The sequence below is a fragment of the Aythya marila genome (assembly GCF_965140915.1).
Source record: "Aythya marila genome assembly, chromosome: 1".
In the NCBI taxonomy this organism is placed as follows: Eukaryota; Metazoa; Chordata; class Aves; order Anseriformes; family Anatidae; genus Aythya; species Aythya marila.
In genome coordinates, this window is record NC_139042.1 from 118,940,990 (window position 1) to 118,964,228 (window position 23,239).

A 23,239-nucleotide genomic window follows, 5' to 3' on the forward strand; every position below is an offset into this window, starting at 1 on the left:
CCTAAAATGGAAATCATGCTATTCAGCTGCAAGTTCGCATAGTCTAGGTTGGGACAAATTGTCAAGATTGAACCCTGCTCTAACACAGTTTTCTCCCTCCTTCCATCTGTAGTTTTGTAATTAGACTGTTCTTGCATTTATTACAAGTTGAACAGGCTACATACTAATACTCCTTTGTCTCCCCAAAAATGCCATCTCCAAATGCTAGTCTTACTCAAGTGTAAATCTGACTCACCTTTCAAAGAATGTCATTTATTTGAACGTTATTCAAAGAATGTTGTTTGCTTTAGTTTAAGACGTAGTTAAATTTTCCTAATAAGATCATCACTTATTTTCCTCAACTTTCAAAGCCTTCTTCCACTTAGAGGAAACAACCATTCATAACTATGGGAAAAAACAACTTGTCTCTCAAGTGAATTTAAATCACAGAAATATGTTACGTTTTCAGGAATCATCTTAGCAATGAAGCCAAGAAGATTAGGCTTCTACTAATACTAGTAAAGTAGACTTTAACTTCCAATATAGAGGAAAAAAAAAGTCTTCTGTTGAAAGGAAATTGAAGGAATTATGGAGAAAAAAATCCACCTTTTATTGTAGTATACGTATAGGAATGAAAGTGATTTATTTATTACACACAGACTTCTATTAAAAAGGCTGGTAATGGAACATTTTATTTTAATGCATTGACTTGATAAAAGGTTAGTTACAGAAATTGTGTGTAATGTTGTATGTCACATGGAAGGGTTATTTAAAAAAAGATTTGATAGAGGATCTCTCATTTTAGTTACATCGTAAAGTGCCTTGTATAGTCATATTCTATTGTCGGAATGACTGCTTGTACAAATTTCAAGAAAATAAGAAGGTACCTGTGTTTGGTGTTAAGGAAAAGGTGCAACAGCTAGAAATCCTCTACCCCCCGACCCCTAAACATACCAGCAGTCACATGCAATGGTCTGCTCAACAGTTTTTCTTGCTAATAGGAAAACAGTACTTAAAAATTATACAGTTAGAGACTGGGAAATGTACACAGTAGAACTCTAGTAGTAACATCTGATGCTCCTCCAAATACACAGACCTTTCTTTTTCAAGTTAAAGCAGGGAAACCGAAGTTCCTTTCAATAAATCTTACAAACTACACAAAAATTTGCAATCCCATTTACATACTTAATATTTGCTATTAACAAATGCCAAGGTAAACTGCACCTAGAAAGGTTAACTCCTAGCTACCTTCCTGTAACTGCAAGGAAATCAGGCTCCTCAGTGGCTCAGAAAAAGAAGTTGCTGTTCTGAACAATTCCTTGGAAAAGCTCCTTCCTGTTGATGGGGGAAAGTAGAGAAATTAGCTTTGCTAAGCTTTGAAGTCTGCCTTCCTTGAAGTCTTCCTAGTCTCCCTTATATGAGTCATCTTCAATGAGTCACCTTCAAACACTTGCTGTGCCCCAATCTGTAATGTGGAATATGCCTGATAATTGCTGTCTGATATTGCTGGATGTCTGTCCAATTGGGGCTGAGGCAGACAGACAACCAAAAAGAAAAATAAATCACAACTTACAATAATTATGTTATACTGGTACTTTTTGACAAACATCAACTACACAATAATGATGTACAAAACTGTCTGCTAAAAACACTCAATTATGTTAGAAATAGCAAAAAAAAATAATAAAAATCTTGAAAATAAGCTATTTCAAACTACTGAGAAGCAGTATTTTCCAGTTCATTTTCTGTTGCTTGCTGCACAAATTTAGCAAGTGTCAACTCAGTGAACATGAATTTTACTGATTCAAGGCCTCTGGCTGCTCAGTAATCCCCTCCCTTGCTTGCCTTGTAGCTGCAAAAGCAGTTAGATTACTGTTCTGAAAGGACGTACTTGCTTTTAATACCAAGGTTATTTCGATTGTAAAGCACAGTACCAATTACTACAAGCATAATGCCAGTCACCTAACTAAAAGGAAATTGTTAGGCATTCTATACTGATGTTCAGAACGATGTCATCTTCATTGCTTTGTCATCCTAGTGTTTTCCCAAAGCAAGGTTTGTCAAATACTCTCTTCACTCCGTGTGAGCAGTAATAGGATCTCCACAGCTGTCAGAAACGAATCTCAGAGCCAAATCTAACACAGAAGCAGCATCTCCTTACCAAAAGGGTTGTTAGGCATTGGAATGGGCTGCCCAGGGAAACGGTTGAGTCACCATCCCTGGAGGTCTTTTAAAGACATTTAGATGTAGAGCTTAGGGATATGGTTTAGTGGAGGACTGGTTAGCGTTAGGTCAGAGGTTGGACTGGGTGATCTTGACGGTCTCTTCCAACCTAGATGATTCTGTGATCTCTCATATTTCTAAGTCTTTACTGTGAGATAACATCATAGCACGGATTCCCAAATTACACTTATGCACGTACCAAATCTGACCACACTCTATGAACCTCCAGCTCAACCTCCTAATACATCCTCCTGCATCACACTATCAGTTCCACCCTCTAGCTACTTCCTTACCACTTGTATAGAGACTCAACGCTTGTCCCTTCAGCACTACCTACTTTCCCCTGTGGTTCCTGCCCCACTCCCCGCAACTGATTAGTGGTGTTTGTTTGGACAGATCTCATCCCAGATCTGTAGCGTGCTGCCAAAACAGCTGTTTACTGCTTTCACACACCGCTGTATTTCAGTTTAGGAACCCTTAGGTAACAGCTCCTTACAGTGCAAAGAAGTCTCTAGAAATACCATGCAGTACTGAAAAAGGATACATGTGAACTCCAAGTTCTCCCCCACCTTCTGCAACAGTCTCGATTATTTTCTTCATCACTTCTGCATGCCTGAAAAACAGTAAAAATTATTTTAAAGATAAAACAACTCCTTTTCATTTTGCATAAACTAAATTTTGGATGGTTACCTTCAGCGAAGGAGGAAGAAATTTTCAGTTTATTAAGGTAGAAATTAAATAATAACTGAAAATATTGTCATGAATATAACATTACTTACCAGCCCCTTACATTGACAAGGAAAGGGGAGGATGGGCTACACTACAATATATTCTGAGTAGCATAGTGAGAGGCATTCTGCTTGCCACTAGTATATCTGTTAATTGTGAAATGAGGGTTAATCCCAGATGAACCCCCTTTAGAAGATGACTAGAAATTGTTGCAACTTGTTTCACTGCCTCCTATAAACTTTCAAATTTGCTTAAGTTAAGAGAGGAAGTTACTTACATAATTCACAGAGCTTCCTAGGAAAGCCAGGCTAAACCAACCCTGCATAAAACACTTTTACGCTCTGGGACTGACTAGGGAAACTTTCCCCGGCTACAGCTGTAGTTCTATGGCAATGGGTTCTATGGCAACAGTTTCTAAACTATCTTCTGCTCACTCATGACTAGAATCATGACAAGGTTTAATCTGACAAACTCTCTAAATCAGATTACTACTGTGCAGTGGAGGATGAACATTTCTCCATGTGACTGTACTTTGAGGTTAAGTCAGTGACTTACCAGACCTACTATGAACCGCACAAATACTTCTGTACAAAGCTGATCATAGGAATATGACACGGAATTACAAAAGAGCTGAGATGAGAAGAATTAGAAGAAACTCTGGTCATCATCTAGTCCAGACCTCCCTGTACAAGGAATAGTGACCTAGAACAGCTTACTCAGGGACGTTGTCTGGTTTAGCTTTGACTATCTCCAACAATGAACGCTTCAAATCTTTTCAAGACCAGTTACAATTTAGGACTAATGGTCTTGTGTTCAGGATAGCTCTTCTACCTCATAACCTACGGGATGAAGAACATACCAAATCAGAGGAGAGGACTACTGTATGGTTAATTGCAGTTTTATTTATATACTCATAACCCAAACTCACCTTACTTCCATCTATGCATCAACCCTATTTTAAATTCATGATTCTGCAGGCAATCACAATCAGAGAGACCATATAGTGCTGTGGACACTCAGTTATCAAAGACTTCAAACTAGTCAACAATAGCAGTTTAAAGAAGCCATCCTGTACAACTATGTGCCTATGAGATCTAGAAAGAGTGGCAAGTACACTTCGCGTAACTTACTGAACACGCTTTGATGTTGTTATGCAAATCTAAATAACTGACTAATTGTTGGCGTTCAGCAATCACCTCTGAAGTTAATCATTCTGACAGTGACTGTGAACACAAGGAAGGAAGCTGTTGCAAAATTACCAAGACACATTGTAAACAGGAACATGTACGTCTGGGGAAATACAGAAGGTCAGCATTTGTCATTTATTGCACTGTTGATCCGTACATGCCAGCTACTGTTGATTGCAGTTCTGGATCCTCACGATGCCATGGCAGAACACATGCTGTATGTGGTACCAAGGCCGGTTACTTCAATATAGGAACCTCACTGCTGTTAAAGTTTAAGTTTTGACCTCATCTGTAATGGTGGGCTATTTTTTGTACTGGCACAGAGTCCAGGTTGCCCCAGAGCTGTTAGAAGTGTTTTACAGGATACAGGTTCAATCACATACATCTTAATGATGATTTTTTTTTAAAAAAAAACAAAAACAAAAAAAAAAAACCAAAGGACTAAAGGTATCTCACATTCTTTAACTGCCATCATAATAGTCATTCTTACAGTTACTTGGGAGAAGCTTTTTAAGAACCTTGCAAATTCTCAGAAATTGGTTTCCTTCCATTAGATAATTCTGAGGAATTAACATGAAGCCTATACCTCCCCCTCCATGTAAAAGGAATGCGATAACTGGGAGAAATGTAACCTAAAATATCCTATCTAGAAGTCTCAAAGCTCAAAGATTATTTTTATTTTAGTTATGAATAAGAGCTCCCCAGAGACAAGTGGTTGTCTTAATTCAAGGTGACTAAATACTAGGTGCTCACCAATGCTTGTTCCAGGACCTGTTTGTAGATCCCTTGAGCTAACAAATAGGTCAGTCATTTGAAACACCTATGAAAATCCCCTAAATTACTTTCAGGCATTACTTGAATCACCTCAAGAGTTGGTTGATACGAGTTATTCATATTCCAAGTCAGAAATACTACTCTTGCTACTGAAAAGAAATTGAAATATATAGAGTTAAGACCATGCATTAAGGGGCTATAAACAAATTGAAAGCTGCTGATTTCTTAGACTGATAAGACAACCATTTATGCTGTCATTGGGAGTTTTTGCTTTTTAAGTGAAGAAACCCCCTCCCATGCTTTGTAAGTAAGTGAATAAAACTTTTGGTTAAAGAAATAAATTTCACAAGGGAAACATAACATGGGAAAGTAAATGGAAACAGTAAAAGCCATCTGGACATATTGGGGGGAAAAAAACAAAACAAAACAAAAAACACCCCACAAAACACATACAACCACCGGAAGTGATTGAGTTGCCCTACTTAACGAGTTTGATAATTTATTCATAAAACTGATATGAACATTGAGAACTGTGATTAAAAGTTTCCAGCAGTTAATGAGGAAGTTGAGTATGTTCCTGCCAGTACCATAAAAATGCTGACAATAAATTTGTCTTCCAGCAGGGCTGCAAGATGAACAGTTTCAACTAATTACTCAGAATAGAAGCAATCTTAAGCAGCTGCCCATGGCAATCATCTTCACTCTACCACCCCGTTTCTCTCTTTTCTCTGACGCAGGACAAAGGGATAAATGCATCACAAGAACAGCCAAGCAAGGTTAGCGCCATCCAAATACCTTACATTACACAATATTTGTAACATGTAGGGAAGCAACAGCAGCAGAGCTAGATAAACACTGGAACTTCCCAACTAAATTAAGAAAAAACAGTACTTTGGGCCTTTTTTTTTTTTTTTTAAAAAAAAAAAAAAATCAGAAGTCCAGACTTTCTTAGCTGTAAGCCTTATTATATTAAGGAGATGGAATAGCTTGCCTTGGAGAACAAGAGAACGTACCTAATGCTTCAAAAGTCAGATAGCATGAGAATCTAATTTAGCCAAGGTCTTTACAGCACTGGTACCTAGCAGTCTCGTAGAATTCATAGAACCCCATTTGAAACATCCATTTTAGCTATGCTATCAGTCACTTCTCACATTCTCAGGCCTTTCCCAGGTCAAGCAGGTGCCAATCAACTAGACTGGCTTGTTTTTGAGAAGTCTACATTTAAGATTACTGACAAATTGGTCTCACTGCAATATCCTTTTTTGTTGTTGCTGTTCTTAAAAGACTAATTGCAGCAAGTTTAATGATGCAAGTTATTTCTTCAAGAGTACATATGGAATACATAACAAAGGCATTGAAACTTCATTCACTTCACAGGAAAAAAATGAAAAGATACGCTCACAGATCTCCTGGAAAAGAAAACTCAATCCAAGTTCACAAGCTAGTATTAAATTGGTTCTTACTCTGCAAAGGAATTTTCAAAATTGAACAGATTACGTTGTAGTCACTGCCCTACATAAACTCTACCTAGTTAATGAGGGCTGTCATTCCCAGATGTCATCTTTGTTTCTTCTCTGAGCGCGCTCCAACCTGCATCCATCAACAGAAGCTTCTTCACAACCAACTTAGCAGCACCACTTTCAGCAGTGACTAAACCGAGCCATGGCTTCATGCATTATTTTTTTGTCTTTGCTTTGGATAGTCATCTTCCTAGTCAGTCTTAAGCCTTCCTACATTCATCCCACCTGATACTCCTTCAAAAGCACTAGCTGTGCAAAGAGCTGGCTGCATTTTTTTCTTTTTTAAAGCCCTACTTACTGCAAACAAGACAGAGTAACAAATAGATTGACATACTAAGATTCTTATCTTCATATGTTACAAGAACCTTTGCATCACACCAGAGGTCCACCTCCTTATCTGATAAATTCATAGTACATGCCCAAGAAGCCTGAGCGACCTAGTAATACTTCAAGTCTCCAGCAGTACACAGCCCAGAGACGCCCTAGCACTGAAGCAGTAACTTCACTTGTAACAACTCTTAACAGTCTTTTTCTTTCATTATATTGCCTGAACAACTTTAGTTTAATTAGATGTATGCAGAATTTACTCCTTTTTCTGGCTTTTAGTGTGCAAGTAGTGAGTTGCATTCAATGCCACTAGTTTTCACTATTTAGAAGAAGAAAAAAACCAAAACCACCTATCATTTATTCTCCTTTTGTAGGGTTTGTGATGGAGGTCTCAGAAACCAGAACTCCCTCCTCAGCAGCATTTTGCTAGCTGAAGGGTGGCATGTTATTCAAGTAATTCCTTATTTGGAAGAAGCTTCATAACTGATAGCAGTTATCTCTAACACCCTCTTTGTACCTCTTCCAGTTTTAGTCTTCCTTTACCTCAGACTGTGGAACTGATGACCAGAAATGTACTGCAGTATTCAATTTTCAGGTGGTGGTGCCACACGTTAATCACAGAAGCTTAATGACATTTTCTGTTCCACCTTTTATTCTTTCCCTAATAGTTCTCTGCCCTCCTGTACTGCTCTTGAGTACCAAGGCTTATGCTTTGACAAATCTATTGTTACTGCAGTCTTAAACCTTGTGATTTAAAGACCAAAAATGAAGTTCACTATTTAAAAATTTCTCTAAGTCAGGTGTACAGGGGAGAAAGCTGTTTCCCACTTGTACACTGGTTTTCCTGCTCACTGTTGTTCAGACATAACCCCTAGTGCTTGATGAAAGCAAACACTGCTGTAAAGCAGTGGTTAAAGAACTAGGATCTGCAAGAAAGACAAGATGCAGATTTCTGAAGTACGTGAATATACATCTTCATAACAAGATCAAGAGCAGCCATCCACCGGTGCAAAGCTTCCATGCTCTTTCTATGTTAAGAATGGTATGCTCTTCCTAAGACTAATCATACAATTAAAGATGGCCTAAACCAGTAATAAGAGTGTTTTGAGTCTGCAAAAGCTACCATAAGCTTGCCAATTATTTGACATCTCAGCTAGTGACATAAGATCCATGTGCGTTTCTTCAGGTACAAAGACATTTACAAGACTGAAAGAGGCAACTGGGATTTTATTTATTTATATTTTAAACATATGCAAGATTATAAAGCATGTATTTTTATTTTTTTAAGAGAAAGCCCAAACTCACATCTCCAAGATCTTAATACTACCAAGAGGTTGAGGAGTTACGCTAGGATACTGGCTCTGCATCACTAAGCCACTTCAGAAGGGATAAAGGCCTAGTATCTAAGATGAAAGGTACCTTCAAAGACCTGTTTGAAAAAATATCTGCACAGCTAGTCTAACTACAGACTCCTTGCATTTTGGATGAGAAACATGGAAAATGCAACAGAAAACACTGAGAACATGAGTGTGTTTTTGCACTTGTGTTCAACAAATATTTCAGTGTGGCATGTAGAAGACCTGTTTATCAGCATAAAATTTCAAGGACTGCTGGAGGAAAAGAAGGCAGCAATTACAGAGTAGGAAAGTTATTTCAAACTGAAATGAAATAGCTTTTTTCTTCTCCCAGAGTACACATTATGCAGCCACTTATTGCATAGAATTTTTTTTTTTTTTTTAAAAAAGTGTTCTAGTAGTCTGCCATCTTCTGGAGTCTATAGGGAAGTGGAGGAAAAGCAAGTTAAGCACAGAAGAGAGCTCTAACTTCATAATACACTTGCAGAAGCAAACACTGGGAGTGACTCCAGAGAAAAGCTGTTATCTGCCTTTCACACTTCCTCAGAAATGAGCAGACCACTATGGCAGCCACCTGTGGAAATACAGCCAAAAAATCTAAACAGAATTCCTAACAAGACCAGCAAAATGCCTTATACCTGCATCCTGAATCACACCAGGAACAAAGACTTACCTGCATGGATGAACTGAGCACATGGGAGGAGGAGGAAGATGAGGATGATTTTCAATGGTCACTGTTTTTTTGACGTGATCTTGACTAATGTCTTCATACATATGCTCTACTGTTAAAGGCTGCCGTTGCTACAAGAAAAAAGGGAACATTTGAACAAAAGCGTTATTGGCAAAGAATCTTCTGCTCCTTCTCAGTAATTCTATCATCATTAACATGAGGTACCGTAAATTACAGGTAACTAACATACAACAGATCTGAAAGTATGTCAAAGGAACTGTTGTAAGATCCATATGGTATGGAAACAGCACTGCACAATGTTTTGTTTACAATACACAAGGTGAATGGCAAAGTCAATATATTTGAGAACCAAGAACCTGGTTCTCATCTAGGCATTTGAGCCGTAAGTCCTCAACTTTAACTCAAACTTATTCATTAAAAGGGAAAAGTGATTTATCTAATCTTTTTCCCCAAAGGTCATGAAAACACACATCTGCTTACTTATGTAAATTGACTGGGATTATTTCTGGTAGCTCAAGAAATAGCAGTGCATGATTTTCTTTCTGTCAAATGTGCTTGGTTACAGAGTACAATTTTTCAGCAAAATATTTTTTACTTCCTGCAACCCCCAAAGCCCTGTCTGCAACCCTGACTGTGTAATGGGTTTTCTCACCATTTCTTTGAATTTGTTCAGTGAATAAGAAAGCAATAACAAAGTAGCCTTGCTATTTGACATGATCTAATTTCACAGAAGTGAGGAAAAAGATACAGATATACCTCATCATATCCAAATAACCAGAGCCTTGGAGTTTGGTAATATTTGTCGTAAGTGATGTAGAGGTCATAAGTTCTAGTCTGTAGAATAGCATCTTCCCCTCCAACATCAACTTTAGCTTTGTTAACTTCAACAATCTGTCTTGTGTCAAGTGTTGCCTGGTTTTCAAGGTAAAAATGACAATATTAGTACAGTCTTGTTTATATTCCATCATCACATCCTAAGCAGTTAGGAAGGGTCGTAAAATTGAAATTAATATTCTTAATATTAAGAAATGTAGGACTTGGGGTTTTGCTTTAGTCTTCAAAGCAGGAATACTGATTTCACTCAATTTTTTTTCCTAAGTCTGATTTCTCAAAAAAGCATGCAACTACATAGTCCTATCCCCTCCATTCTTTCACCAATAGCTTTTGAACTTTTTGATGATTCCAATGAAATTCAGAAGGCAGAGGTCTGTTTATGCACGTCACAAAGATCTTAAGCAAGTACCCCAAATAACCATACCCCGTTTTCCCTCGTAACACTCCAGCATCCATGTAGTCAGTTTAACCCACAAGCCACTCAATTCACCACATGTGAGCCTCAAGAACAATCACATGTGACTAGAACATTGCATGTAAGCAGAACAAAGCAGATCAGCAAAGAAAGCAAAATTACTGTAACTGAAATATTTCAGGACCTAAGAATTAGGGTGGACTGGCAGGAGAAAAATCCACAGGAAACCAAGTTCAGAAATCCCACCACTTATAATAAGATTATGTGAACTATTTGTCATCCTTATTTTTATTTTGTGCTCATATTGGTGATAAGCATTGCAACAGAGAAGACAGAACTGTTCACTCACATCATCTGTCTCCAATAGCCCACTTTCTTCATACTCTGAAAAGAAGACCCATAAAATTCTGTGTTCAGCTCATAGTTAGCTGTCATATTTCCCATTCATAAACAATTCCATTAAAAAAATATCCACACATACCTAAAGATGTTTTATTCAGGGAGATCTCCCAACCCCTAAACCACATTATACCTCTTAACACAATTTGACAGACTGTAACAAGCACAATGAACAATCCTTAAACACGTAGTTTTTAGTAGACAGATTAAACGTAGATATGAAACCAGAACGAAGCTGTGCCAAAATCCCTATTTTTTTGCTTGCATCTGTGCTGCTACTCAAACTAATTTGCCACTCAACACTCACAGAAATTTTATCACAGAAGTTAAACATGCATCAATAATACCATTCAAAAGGTAACAACGAACAGGGACCTTTTTTTTTAAAAAACAAAACAAAACAAAAAAAAACCAACAAAACACGCATTCCATTAAAAAGTAGTATTTTCTTATAGTGTTCTATAGTTAAAGGCTTGAAATAAATACACCCCCTCATCCAATTTAAGAAAATACCTTCCATGTCTGCAGCTTCCCCTTCATCTTCCTCATCATCATCTTCACAAGATGCTGATCGTTCTGGTATTTTTATATTATCCTTCAGAAGTTAAATTGAAAGCACTGCTTTAAGACAACTGCATTTAAGATGCATCTACACAGTTTAACAGCCCCAGCAAGTTTAGGTCCAGTCAACTGAGCTATACAGAAAAATAGCTCCTACAATTTCAGCAACTATGCTGAACTCACATATTTGCTTATTAAACAAACTTAGTTTTGACATCCTAGCATAACGTTAAAAATCCACTACTAATTTTTCCTCTGACTTTGTATTCCAGAATGACTGTGTTATTAAGCGAAGAGTAGACATAGTATTAAACAGACAATTTCTTTTCAAACAATCTACCTACATCAAATGAAAGGCAATGACTAAACACATAGACTGGTATTTTGTGTGAATTAATCCACAAACAACTGTGCAACAGTTCCATAATTATTTCTGAAACATTTAAGAGCCCCCCCCCCTTTTTTTTTTTTAATATCACTGTCTGAGGAAACAGAGCCCAACAGAGGTGAAGAATATGACAAATATGACAAGTCCTCAGCCAAATTTTGTGCTGATATATAACATTTGAATCCAACAGACAATTCTAGAGAAATTCAGAAGGAGGAGGTCTCAGTTTATGCTAGTTTCATGAAGACTTTAGGACAATACTCAAAATGATAAGAATTAGAAACTGCCCTAGTTGTAAGCATTACCAGACTGGTTTCCTCACTAGAAAAAAAAAAAAACAAAACAAAACAGTACAAAAATACGTTGTCAAGTATTTTGGCAAACAGCATATTATCATAAAAGGATTCGTCATTCTGGATTGGACTTGTACTCCAAGAAATGATGTACTATACAACAAGCAGATTTTTTCTGCATACCAAACATAAAAATTGAAATCCAAGTCATAACACAACAGTTACGCATCACAATAATATTCTAAAAGTACTGTTTTGTAAAAACAGAGATCACTTTTAGGTATTCATTAAGGCTGTTTCTTCAACCCTTATGTAACCAAGTGGTGAAAAAGCAGTATTTTTTACTATATTCAGCACAGTTCCATTTAAAATGGTTGAATTTCACAGTTCATCATATCAATAGTGTTTTGAGTTGTTTACAATTTGTGCAGTAATATGAGGGAGCCCATTCTCTTTCCCCCCTAAACTTCAGAATCTAATGATTTATGGATAGTTTCACAAATTCTCATAAGGCATAGCTGGAACTCCACTTGAGCCATCAGCTAATCTTAAAGCACTTTGTCTTTGGCTCTCTTAAGCACATTAAGAAATATGTACATACACACACCCCTCAATTTTTTCCAACTATTCTCAGTTTCCCAAGGGCTTAAGTTTCAGATTTGGCACCTGCTACAGAGTGACTTTTTGGAAAAGTACCGATAGTGATGACTTTAAGATATTTAAGCAGTTTTAGTTCATGTGGATGTGAGGACACCAGTTTGTTGAATAGAACTTAATGTGTTTAAACTTGCTTGCAGAAGTATTTCAAGGTTATGAATGAATACTTCACACTCCTGCATTATTTTTTCCATATAAGAATTTCTTTACACTGGCTCTCCAAACATTAGCTTCTTGAGACACAAGTACAGTATCACTGTAAACACATTATCATCTTCAGTTTGTAGATTTCTGGCAGACTAACTAAAGACATTGCAGTAAGAATACTGCTTTGGTAAACATCAAAATAAGGAGATGCACATGCTTTAGCTACTATGGTGGGCTGTGAAGATCAATGAGCATCTGGCAACATATCTAGCAATAAAAGTACATTTAAACCTTTCAGAAGCAACACTAGATTGCTGCAGGTAAGACTTCTATTACCTTTACATCCCATAATAAAGCAAAAGAAATTTCAAAACAAGTACCTTACTGTCTAGTGTGATCTCCTTAACTGCTTCTGTTGCACCCACTACACCTGTTAAATGAACAAGAAGTTTGCATTAAAGAAGTTTTTTTGTCACAGAACACTATGGAAATAGGTTGAGACATTGCAGAGTGAGACCTGCAACCAAAAGCAGTGTATAATTTTTCTAGTTGCATGTCACAACGATTTTAGACATTTGAAAGGCTGTTTATTTGGTGTTGGTAGCATGCATGGAGATGGACATCTATAATGAGACCATACTTTTAACGTAGAACACAATAGCACAGTTCTGGTACTTCAAGCAAATTTTGTTGATGGAACACCACAAAGTAATTTGGATTTTTATTTTAAGGAGTTTTTACACAAAAAATGAGTTCAGCATAGGCATTCACTTTGCAATAATACTCAGCTTTGTGAGTATTTGCATTTATGAGTACTTCTGAAGCATCTTGAAAGCAAAGTGTTCGTGACAAAGCAATATCATGGCAGGACACGATGCTTTTAGCTGAGGAAGCAATGGTAAAAAAAAGCCACCCCAAATCACAGTAGTATCAACTCTTCAGTACCTCCCCATTACCTTCCTAGTTTTAATGCAGCTCTCATCTGCTGCTCTTTGGGATACAGGCCAACATCTGCTTTGACTCAGTATAGACTTATTAGCTCTTCAGCTGAGAAATTCATCATTACAGAAAATAAACCTGGAACCAAATTACTGCCCACCAGAAGTGCATGATTGGACCTCAATTGTTTGGGAAACAGGTATGTCAGGTCAACGCTGCTGCGAAATGATGCATTTCCAGTGGCTGTGTGATTGTTTACAGAAAGTGTTTCCCACCCACCAGAAAAATATGTTGCTATAAAGCATATAAATTCAGATAGGTGGAAATAGATTATCTCCTCTGATGGTGTTTGGAAACCTGGCTACATCTAGTCAAGAGTCTTGCAGCTGTGTTAGCCCAGCATAGTGACCAAAATCAGTCCACCCTAAAAAACACACAAACTTGACAAAGCAGGAAAGGGGAATGCATATTTAATTCAAGAATATGACAAAGCTTTGTCAAAAAGATTTCCTTATGGTGGAGTGTTGTATTATGAAGTACAATGCATTTAAGAGTTTCATAAAAGAAAAAAGGGCATCTTCTTTCACCCTTCCTCTTCTCAGCTTGGCTGAACAATTTAGTGAGAACATCTACAGCAAAATGAAATACACCAAAGAAAGTAAGTACTGACTAAAGTACATTCTACCCTTGGAAACGGTAGGAAACAGCATCATTGGAAGACAAGTTGATTAACTTACGACAAAACATGAAGAAAGGCTAAAACTAATAAAATTAGCAGTTCTCAAGAGAAGAGGAATATGATTTAAGAGGTTCTGCCAGAAATACTAACGAGACAAATTCACTTAAGCAGTAATTTTAGTCTTATTATAAATGGAAGCCCATCTGAAGATTTCCTATGAGAAAGGCCACATCTCACAGTGATCACTGTATTTAATTTTTCTTTTTCAGCCCCCTAGTCCACCTCAGATACTAAAATAAGAGTTATTTTCTAACGATTCCCCTTTTAACTCAAACACAACAAATTAACAAGATGTGAAATACTACAATAATTAAAGTTTCTTTGGGTCATCACTAAGTTAAAGGATCGGTAGAAATTAGCACATTCTTCAAATTAATATTTTAAAGCAACATTCTCTAAACAAGATCTTTTAAAGGAGCGAACTGGTACACAGCTCTTAAACCCAGCAATAGCCTAGTTGTACTTTAACAAGAGAATAATAAAATACTGTCAACCAACCCCCTGAAAAACAGCCTATTTCAGGCATACAAGCACTCAGTTAAATACCTAAGCAGCCATACGCAGAGCAAGTGGGTAGCTGGCACTGCAACTTATTTTTTCCCAGATTAGATAATGGAACACAGCCATCTGAGAAAGATTTTACTTTTTAATAGTGGAAACTGATTATCTTATCAATTACCAAATGCAAAGTTTGAAGCAAGACTGAATACCTGCATTGTGAAAGGTGTCTACCCATCCCCCATCACCATCATCTTCTTCTATAATTGCTTCCTGCTCATCCGAGTACTCCATCTGCTTACATCTTTTGTAGCACGGAACTGCAAAAAAAATTGCACATCAAAATGATTGCAGCCATTCTGTACAAAATCAGATGGAAGTATGAAGTTATTCTACAAAGACTTCTGAAATATGCTAGTCTCTCATATATCCTTATTTAAGAAGTTCTAGAGCTATATTTCAAATACAAAAGCACAAACTTAAATATAGTAGAAGGTGTTTAATCTCACAGCAGTGCATCACTTGACTTGACTGGAAAAAGCCTATTCTTGCAACCCACTAGAAACCTCTCATGTCTCTTTAGGCTGCCTATTCATTCACTAACAACTGGAGACAACCTACTAGTTTTCTTCGCATCACTAAACCATTTCTAGTCCAAGAACAACTTCGCTTACATTAGCGTAAGTTTACTGAATTGATTTGTCTTCTGCTACAAGTTTGAATCAGCAATTTATTATTAAACATACCTAATTTATCATGGTAATTATCTAGAAGTTTTGAAGAGGTTAGCATTAATGTTTTTTAGAGTAACTTCTGACACATGAATTATTATATCACTGTACATCAAGTCCAGATTTAAACAAAGTTTCCAGAAAAAATAACAAAGAATGCAGAAAGCAAGAATTATGTCAAAAATTGCTTATTTTCAGGAAGAGTGGGGTGTAGAAGTCAGAGTGAAGAGAGGTTGTCCTGACTTCCAAAATGAAGTCTGTAGCATGGCTCTTGGTTTCACCCTTAGCCCATAACTTTACTCATGTGGTAGGCCAATGCATCATTACCAGCACAGATGGCATGAACAGGAAACATTTTAAAATGTGTCCTAGAAGGGTCACAGCAATGTGGGACCCTGGAACCAGGAGAAAAAGAAATAAAGTTGGCCGTGCAGCCATTAAGACCATTTCAGCAAAGCCCATCCAACACTACTATTAGCATTTTCACATGACAGTTTCCTGCAAGACTCTGAAAGCCTGCAAGTGAAATCAAAGGATGAAATTACAACCCACTGCAAGCGCAAATCTCTTCAGGATCCCTTCAGTTCTGCAAGTACTTCTAATGACATTATCTGACATATTTTGATACAAGATCTTTCAAGAAAATGATTCTGCCATGATTGCATTGCAACCTTATCTTTCTCATGCATTTTATTAAAAATGTAGTAATCACAAATATTATATATACGCAACAATGAAACTGATCAAAATTTGATTTAAAAATGTATTTTATATCACTGCTATTGAAAGGAATACTGACATTAGTTACACATCTGAACTAGAAGCATCGGTGTCACCATGAAAGACATTCTAGGTACACTTCGATAATCCAGGTTTTACCCCCCAAAAAAGAGGAAAATAAACCTATTTTCTTTTTAGAAACTGAATGTTAGCTGAAGGGCAGGAAAAAAAAGGACAGGCAGATAAGGAGGTTTATTATACTTAAGCTTCGTTTCTACTTCAGCAAGGCAAACTGCATTACTAGTATAAAGCCCTAGTAGCAACTGGTCTAAAGAAGAAATTTTAGATGTGCAGGAAATTTTTTTTTAATATCCCAAAGCCAAAACATCCAAAGTGCAAGATATTTGCTTCCCCTGTCAATACAGACAATCAGTAGAGTTGATAGCACAATCAGTCATGCTATCAATCCTAAGAACACTTATATTTAAACTTCAGCCTTACCATTTTTAGTTACCAAAAACTGTTTGTCTGTTGGCAGATAAGCCTTGACTTTTAGTTCTTCTCCTGAAGCCCTGCAAAATGAAGTGCACCATAAAAGGTTGAGAATTTGATGATGTGCAAAAGAACCCTATTTTCAATTTATAATGAAGAACATTCTACATACTTCTCTTGCCCTTTTCTCAGAATTTGTTTGCTATGACTTTACTCTTGGCTACAGAGAGATTTTGATCTAGGTATGAGGTCAAAAAGGTTGGCCGCTCCTAAACTACAAAGTCTTGGATCAAAACCTATTTGCTGCTTCAACAGCTACTTAGGAACTACAAGCAAAGATGGGTTGACAGAGGAATCTAGTCTATATGAAACGTACTAGGATCAGCAACAACACAGTCCCAAGCATTTGTAGAGATTAATTTCAGAAAAAGCAAGAAAGACTTGTAAAGATATAAAAACCGGCAACAGTCACCAGAGCTTACATTATTTAAGCACTTGCTTTTGCTTTCTGTGTTTTTTGGTTTGGAATAAGAGTCTAAGCTTCTAAATAGTCTGTTGCCAACTGCTGACACACAGACCTGATTCAACATTTTCTCTGAAGGAGACAATAAAAAGGCAAGAAACAATGATTCGAGCATAACAATTCCTCCTTCATCTGTTTGCAGCCCAGGATAGAGCCAAGAACCTTGATGATACCAACTGCACAGACTGATTAGTTTTATAATGCAAGACATTAATAAAACATAAGTACCTTATTTGCACCCTTACCATACACAGAAGATAAGGGATTTCTGAGGGCAAGTACAGCAAAGTTACCTGATGTGGGCCAACTTGAAAATGTTTAACCAACAAGCTCTTGCTTAAAATATACCAAATACAACTTGCTCTTAGCAATTTCAGTTGGACATGGCCTTTGCTTTTTCAATCACCATTACTAAGACAAACTCAGGGAGACACACTGATGCTGCAGCTGAACACTGAAAGCATGCATGGTAGCTTATTTCCTCTACAGCCTTTGGGAAACAAATAAAAGATCCCCAAACAAATCCTCATTTCCACTACCACTACACAGAACAACAAATTAGACCTGCTTGACTTAAAGTTTGTATCACTTCATCACAGAAATAGCATAAGTTCTACTGTGAGAGTCAGTGTACTACTCTGAAACAATGAATTGTATCCAATGGAAACATACAAAAGCATAGGTAGGGATGCTAACTTTCCTTAATTCTTTTGATTTCGCTTACCATTGCCAAGTAGGACAGTGGTGAACTAAGTGATCTCCAGCTGCGACAAACTGTTAAGAAAAAAAAATAAAGTACTGTTAAATATAGAGTAAGGAAGCAATTTCTGCAATAGTGACTTTTCAGTCATATATTCCTCCAATAGTTCTTATTTACATTATCTGTTTATATCATTTCATTGCTTTAACAACTTTTCAGCTAACCATAAAGACCCACAAAGACTAAAGTAACTTCACCTGGAGGAAATGCATCCTAAGCATTGCTTCCTAGGTCAAGTAGCACTGTTTACTTTGTGATGAATAAGCTGCTTTTCTTTGCTACTCCTCAAAGTTCTACAAAGACACTCAAGAGATTAACATGAGAAGATGAATACTTGAAATTAAGCTTTCCCCTAAAACCAAACCAAAAAATATTTCTGTATTTTACTTGAGTTTCAGCTACAAGGTGTTTCTCTTCTAGTGTTCAAAACAATTTTGCAGCAAGAGAGGAAGTAACATTGCCACCATTTCATTGAACTAGTGAGAGAACTGCAACAGAAGAATAAATAGTACGCTTTTGATAATGACCATCACCATGTATCACTGACTGACGTTTACTAGATATGGATAACCAAGTACTTAGAACATTGAAAAAACTTGTGTAGAACTTCATTCTAAAGAAATAGCTTTTAACAATCTTCACTCCACTTGTTCTTATTATCAGACATAACAGCTTTTTTAAAATCACATCACCTTTTCAAAGCAATATTGGGTATGCTGTGCTAGACTTGTATAACCAAGTCAAAATCCACACAGCAAATTATAACCCGCTGGACTTAGTTTTTTCTACACAAATGGTAGAAGGCAAACCTGCCTTTAAGAATAGCAGTTTGCATGCTGTATGCATTAGTGCCTTTTGAAAAGAAGGTGCAAGCCTATTGCTGCAATTGCTTTGTCTTAAAACACCAGGTTACAATAATGTACTTCCAGGCTGACTACAATCTGTTATGGAGTGACACAACAGGCTTGGAGCGTAAGTGCCAGTCATATTCTCATCACGCCTTCCAATGCAAGGCACATCAGTGTAGTAGAAAATACCACAATGTGTATTGCATGCAGATTAGCAGATTTAATCTCTGCAAAAGTGATTTCTTTCAATCATTTTCCAAGAAAAATCTCTAGTGAAATACTCATTTTAAAGAAAACAGTAATCCCTTCCAACACACATGGAAATTAAAAAACATGTTATTAGGCTTTACCTAATAATAAATAACACATGAAACTTTAGAACCACTTAAAATGCTCTGTTCAGAGAATTGGAAGTTTGTAGTTCCAATGTTGAAGGACATTATTTAAGATGAAAAATTCAAAGCATTCTTTGGAAGTCTATGAATGAAAAAAAAAAATAAAAACAACACTAAATTTCTTCTCCTAAACAGCATAATTAACCTAGTTGGTTTCACTTTCTATTTCTAAAGCACTAACATTATCATACCTGAATTGGTATAGCAGAAATGGCAAGAAAACAATTTGAGATTTGCCTGTACTTACATATGAAATGAAAATGGCCACCTTTCTGAAGCATTAGCTAGTAAGAACTCATGACAGGCAAGAATTTGTTAAAATTAAATCAATTGCACTGCTAAATGGAAAAAATACAGATGCTGAATGTGATTAGTCATCATTAGCCTTATCACTAACAGACTCATCTTCAGAGACAAGCCACAACAACCACACTAAGTTTATCACAATGGTGAGCATCTCAGACTAACATACAGGCAGAGCAGGTTAAACTGAGATTCATTACTCACGAAATCCAAACTCATTCAAAGATAACATCCTACCATCATCACAGTTGATATCAGTTCTTTAGCAATCACTACTATATTAAGATCAAAATCGTCAGGGAATAGGAAAGACTGTCAAAGGGACAATCAGCATATCCATGCTCCGGTCCTATCTAAATTTAACAGGACTATTAGTCTTACTGTATAACCATTTCCCTTCAATATGGCTTTGAAGGATCCATTCTATTCATCTTATCAGCATCTATGTTTATAACAGACTATTTGCATTCATTTACTGGTGTTTAAATGCTGCAAGCAGTTTAACTCAGCATGGTTCTTCCTACGTTCTATAGAAGGTATCTGATCTTTCAGTCCTGCTGCAACATTCTCTCCTACATGGACTAATGTTTAATTCCTCCGTGATATGTATCCACTTTCTCCATAAACAGTTATTTTTAATCTATAATACATTAGTACATAAAATACACAGACACCTATGCACACACAATTATCAGAACACCATGTTGCTAAGCCTGTTTTTCTGAGTAGTACTCCCGTGGGTCACAGAAACCACAAGTGCTTGCATGCCTTGCAACAGAGCAGAAAAATGCTCGCTACCGACATTAGGAAAGACACTTTTGCCCACATGCACTACCTGTACCAGTTGTAATTTGTTCTCTCCCATCTTCACGTTTGTACAGTCTCACTTTTCTTTCATTCTACCTAACAGTCTGAACGCTATTCTTACACCTCTGTAAAGACAACGTATTTTCAGAACAGTAGCATTTTAACATGAAAAACAGCAGAACAGGGAAGCCTAAATAGCACTGCAAAATCAGTGCTAATATTCTAGAAAAATTCTTGTTGTTTTTTCTTCATAGCAGACTCCTTTAAAAACTACAACTGTTTGGCATTAATCCAAAACACAATCACTCTGAAGCAGCCTCTTGGGGTTGGGAGAGGGATGCTTGCTGTGAACAAGCATATATAATGATTTAGCCACAGCCCTGGAAGGAACCAAAAGAGAAGAAAGAGAAGACTGTTTCCAAGACACAGCAGTACAAGTTCTCCTTTGAATTGCTTATGGAAAAGGCCTTTGAAACAAACATATTCCTGTTTACTTCCATGATATATACAGAGTTGTTGACCCAGCATGAGCTTCCTTATTAGTGTTTTAGGATGTAGTACAGGAAAAGATAATTCACATTCAGATGCCACGTTGCATTTCAAGAAGAAACTGCTGTTGATCTACTTCATCTGTAGAGTAACAAGCCATTTAACTTCCACAGCATGGAAATTGTTTCAAGAAGGAACTGACAAAGGTGTAAACAGTTTGACATGAGCGTGATCATTTGGAGTAAAAGTTGTATTTAGAAAATATGGAAGTACTGATATTTCAAAGGTTCTAAATACTTACTTCTTCAGGTGTAATTACTCCAGTTTCTTTAAATTTGGACTCCTACAATTAAAAAAAAAAAAAAAAAGTTAGAAGTTTGAGTTCTGCTGGCAAATCAACATACCCACTTTACTGGTAAATAAAAACATCTGTGAGATTTTCATCTTGCAACCAGCTCAGTCCACAGAGATCTCTGAAGCAACTTGGAGGTAGCCTTTGCCTGGGCTGATAAAATATGGAAGCAAGATGTGTAAGTAAGGCCTGACATAATTACTTAGATGCAGGATCTGGGGAAATTGTGAAAAGAGTGTATTGTATATACAAAGTATTTTTTTTGATGCTGCCAATTATATCAACAACTAAGAAAAAAGACTCCTTAACACCTTGTGTTATGTTCACCAGTAAGAGACCAGTAAGATACGGAAAACCAGATAGAATTTAATGATCCTCTCAGTCAGGGCTTTGGGACTGTTTCTTAGCACCAAACAGCAGTGCAACGCATTGATATGAAGGCTTTTAGTGAAGAAACCTGGTATTTGACTACAACTTCAGCCTACTCAATCGCTAGGAAAGCATTAAAGAAAACCAGCCACTGCTTAACTTAACTATTCTTGACACTTAACCCTGGTGCACTCTACCACCTGTGTTATATAAAGGGAAACAAGCACACCTAGTTCATGAACACATCTGACACCTTCCTCTCCCATAATATCTCTATAGAGACATTTAAGAACAACATTAGGAAAAGCAAACTGGCTGCTGGGCAGACATCATAGCATCACTCTGTGCAGTTCACAAAAACCAAAGAAACCCAAACAGCTATAGTTTAGCAGTTTAATTACCATAAACCCAAGAACTCCTGATAACACATTATGCAATATCACACTAGAGTCAGCTTACTATTTAAAACCTCAACATTAACCACATGCATTATGCAACACGCACAAAGTTGTGCTTCTGGAATTACAGAAGGAAACATGTAAAATACCCACACTCTGCTCCCCGAGGGTAAACAATCTCATCTTTTTCATCTCAAAGCATCCTGTGGTATGCAAGCTAGTGCGAGACACAAGCCTGATTTATTTTTGAAGGTAAGGAATGGGAGCACTTATTTCAGGCCCCTTGTAAAGGGAACACATACACATAATATTATCACCTCCCCCATGTGGGAGGGTCCACCTTGCCTCCCGGCCGCTAGCTGTACATCTGGTCACACAGATTCCTCTTCTGCTCACAGCAGAATAAAGCGCCAGCTGCTCCACAGCAAGCGTACATGGTGAACACATCACTTCATGTTTCCACACCACAGCTTCACTGCAGCACGCATTGGTGGTTGAGCCTAGGAAGATCCACTACCCAGGCAGGATACCTCCAAGGGACAAGCTCATTTAATAACTGCATATCGCTGCCTTCAACCCAGAGATCTAAGCCGTGAGGTGTAAGGCATACAGAAGGTCACGCTACAAAACTACGGGCAGAGAGATTGACGCTGTAAATAACTAACAGTAGAAATATTAAATAGGAGATTTATTGAACAATTAAGGTTGGAAAAGACCTCCAGGATCATCTGGTCCAACCATCACTCTCCTACCAATGTCAAACAATAAACAAGGCTCCCGAACACCAGGGACATCTCCTTGAGCACCCCCAGGGACGGTGACTCCACCACCTCCCTGGGCAACCCGTTCCAATGCCTGACTGCTCTTTCTGAGCAGAAATGTCTCCTTGTTTCCAACCTAAACCTCCCCTGGCACAACTTGAGGCCATTCCCTCTAGTCCTATCACTGGTTACCTGTGAGAAGAGGCTGACCTCAGCTCCCCACACCTTCCTTTCAGGTAGCTGTAGAGAGCAGTGAGGTCTCCCCCGAGCCTCCTCTTCCCCAGCCCAAACCCCCCCAGCTCCTCGCAGCACTTGTGCTCCAGGCCCTGCACCAGCCTTGTAGCCCTGCCCTGGACACCCTCCAGGACCTCGCTGCCCTTCTCGCCCCCCGCCGCCCCTTCCCCAGCCCGGGCTCCCACAGGGGAGAGGGGGGGCACGGCTCAGCACCGCCCCAGCACCGCCTGCAGCGCCCTCCCGCCCCCTGCGGCACCTTGAGCACGGGGGTGAGGTACTCGGCCACCTCCAGGGCCTTCCCCTTCACCGTGTTGATGACGCTCTGCATGCCGCCGGCCGCCCCAAGCCGAGCCGAGCTCAGCTCAGCCCCGCCGAGCGATGGCCGCGGCGCCGCCTCCCTCC

The 23,239-nt window shown here is 37.9% G+C and overlaps 1 protein-coding gene across 1 annotated transcript; it reads right to left on the reverse strand.

Moving 5' to 3' along the window:
* Window positions 1–603: 603 nt before the first annotated feature.
* Window positions 604–23,235, reverse strand: ATG3 (autophagy related 3). The gene is made up of 12 exons (XM_082782934.1): window positions 23,094–23,235; window positions 21,025–21,066; window positions 17,846–17,895; window positions 16,608–16,678; window positions 14,868–14,975; window positions 12,860–12,909; window positions 10,947–11,028; window positions 10,384–10,418; window positions 9,542–9,697; window positions 8,768–8,895; window positions 2,747–2,815; window positions 604–866 (listed from the first exon to the last, which is right to left on the reverse strand). Exons 1-12 carry the CDS (start codon window positions 23,163–23,165, stop codon window positions 785–787), a joined length of 945 nt encoding a protein of 314 aa, XP_082639060.1. The 5' UTR covers window positions 23,166–23,235; the 3' UTR covers window positions 604–784.
* Between the last annotated feature and the right edge of the window lie 4 nt (window positions 23,236–23,239).

Coding starts and splice junctions, on each gene's coding strand:
- ATG3 (XM_082782934.1), bottom strand. CDS start 23,165: ATGCAGAGCGTCATCAACACGGTGAAGGGGAAGGCCCTGGAGGTGGCC. Junction 12,910..14,867: donor AGACACCTTTCACAATGCAG/GTATTCAGTCTT, acceptor TTCATTTAACAG/GTGTAGTGGGTGCAACAGAA. Junction 11,029..12,859: donor AGATCACACTAGACAGTAAG/GTACTTGTTTTG, acceptor TAACTTCTGAAG/GATAATATAAAAATACCAGA.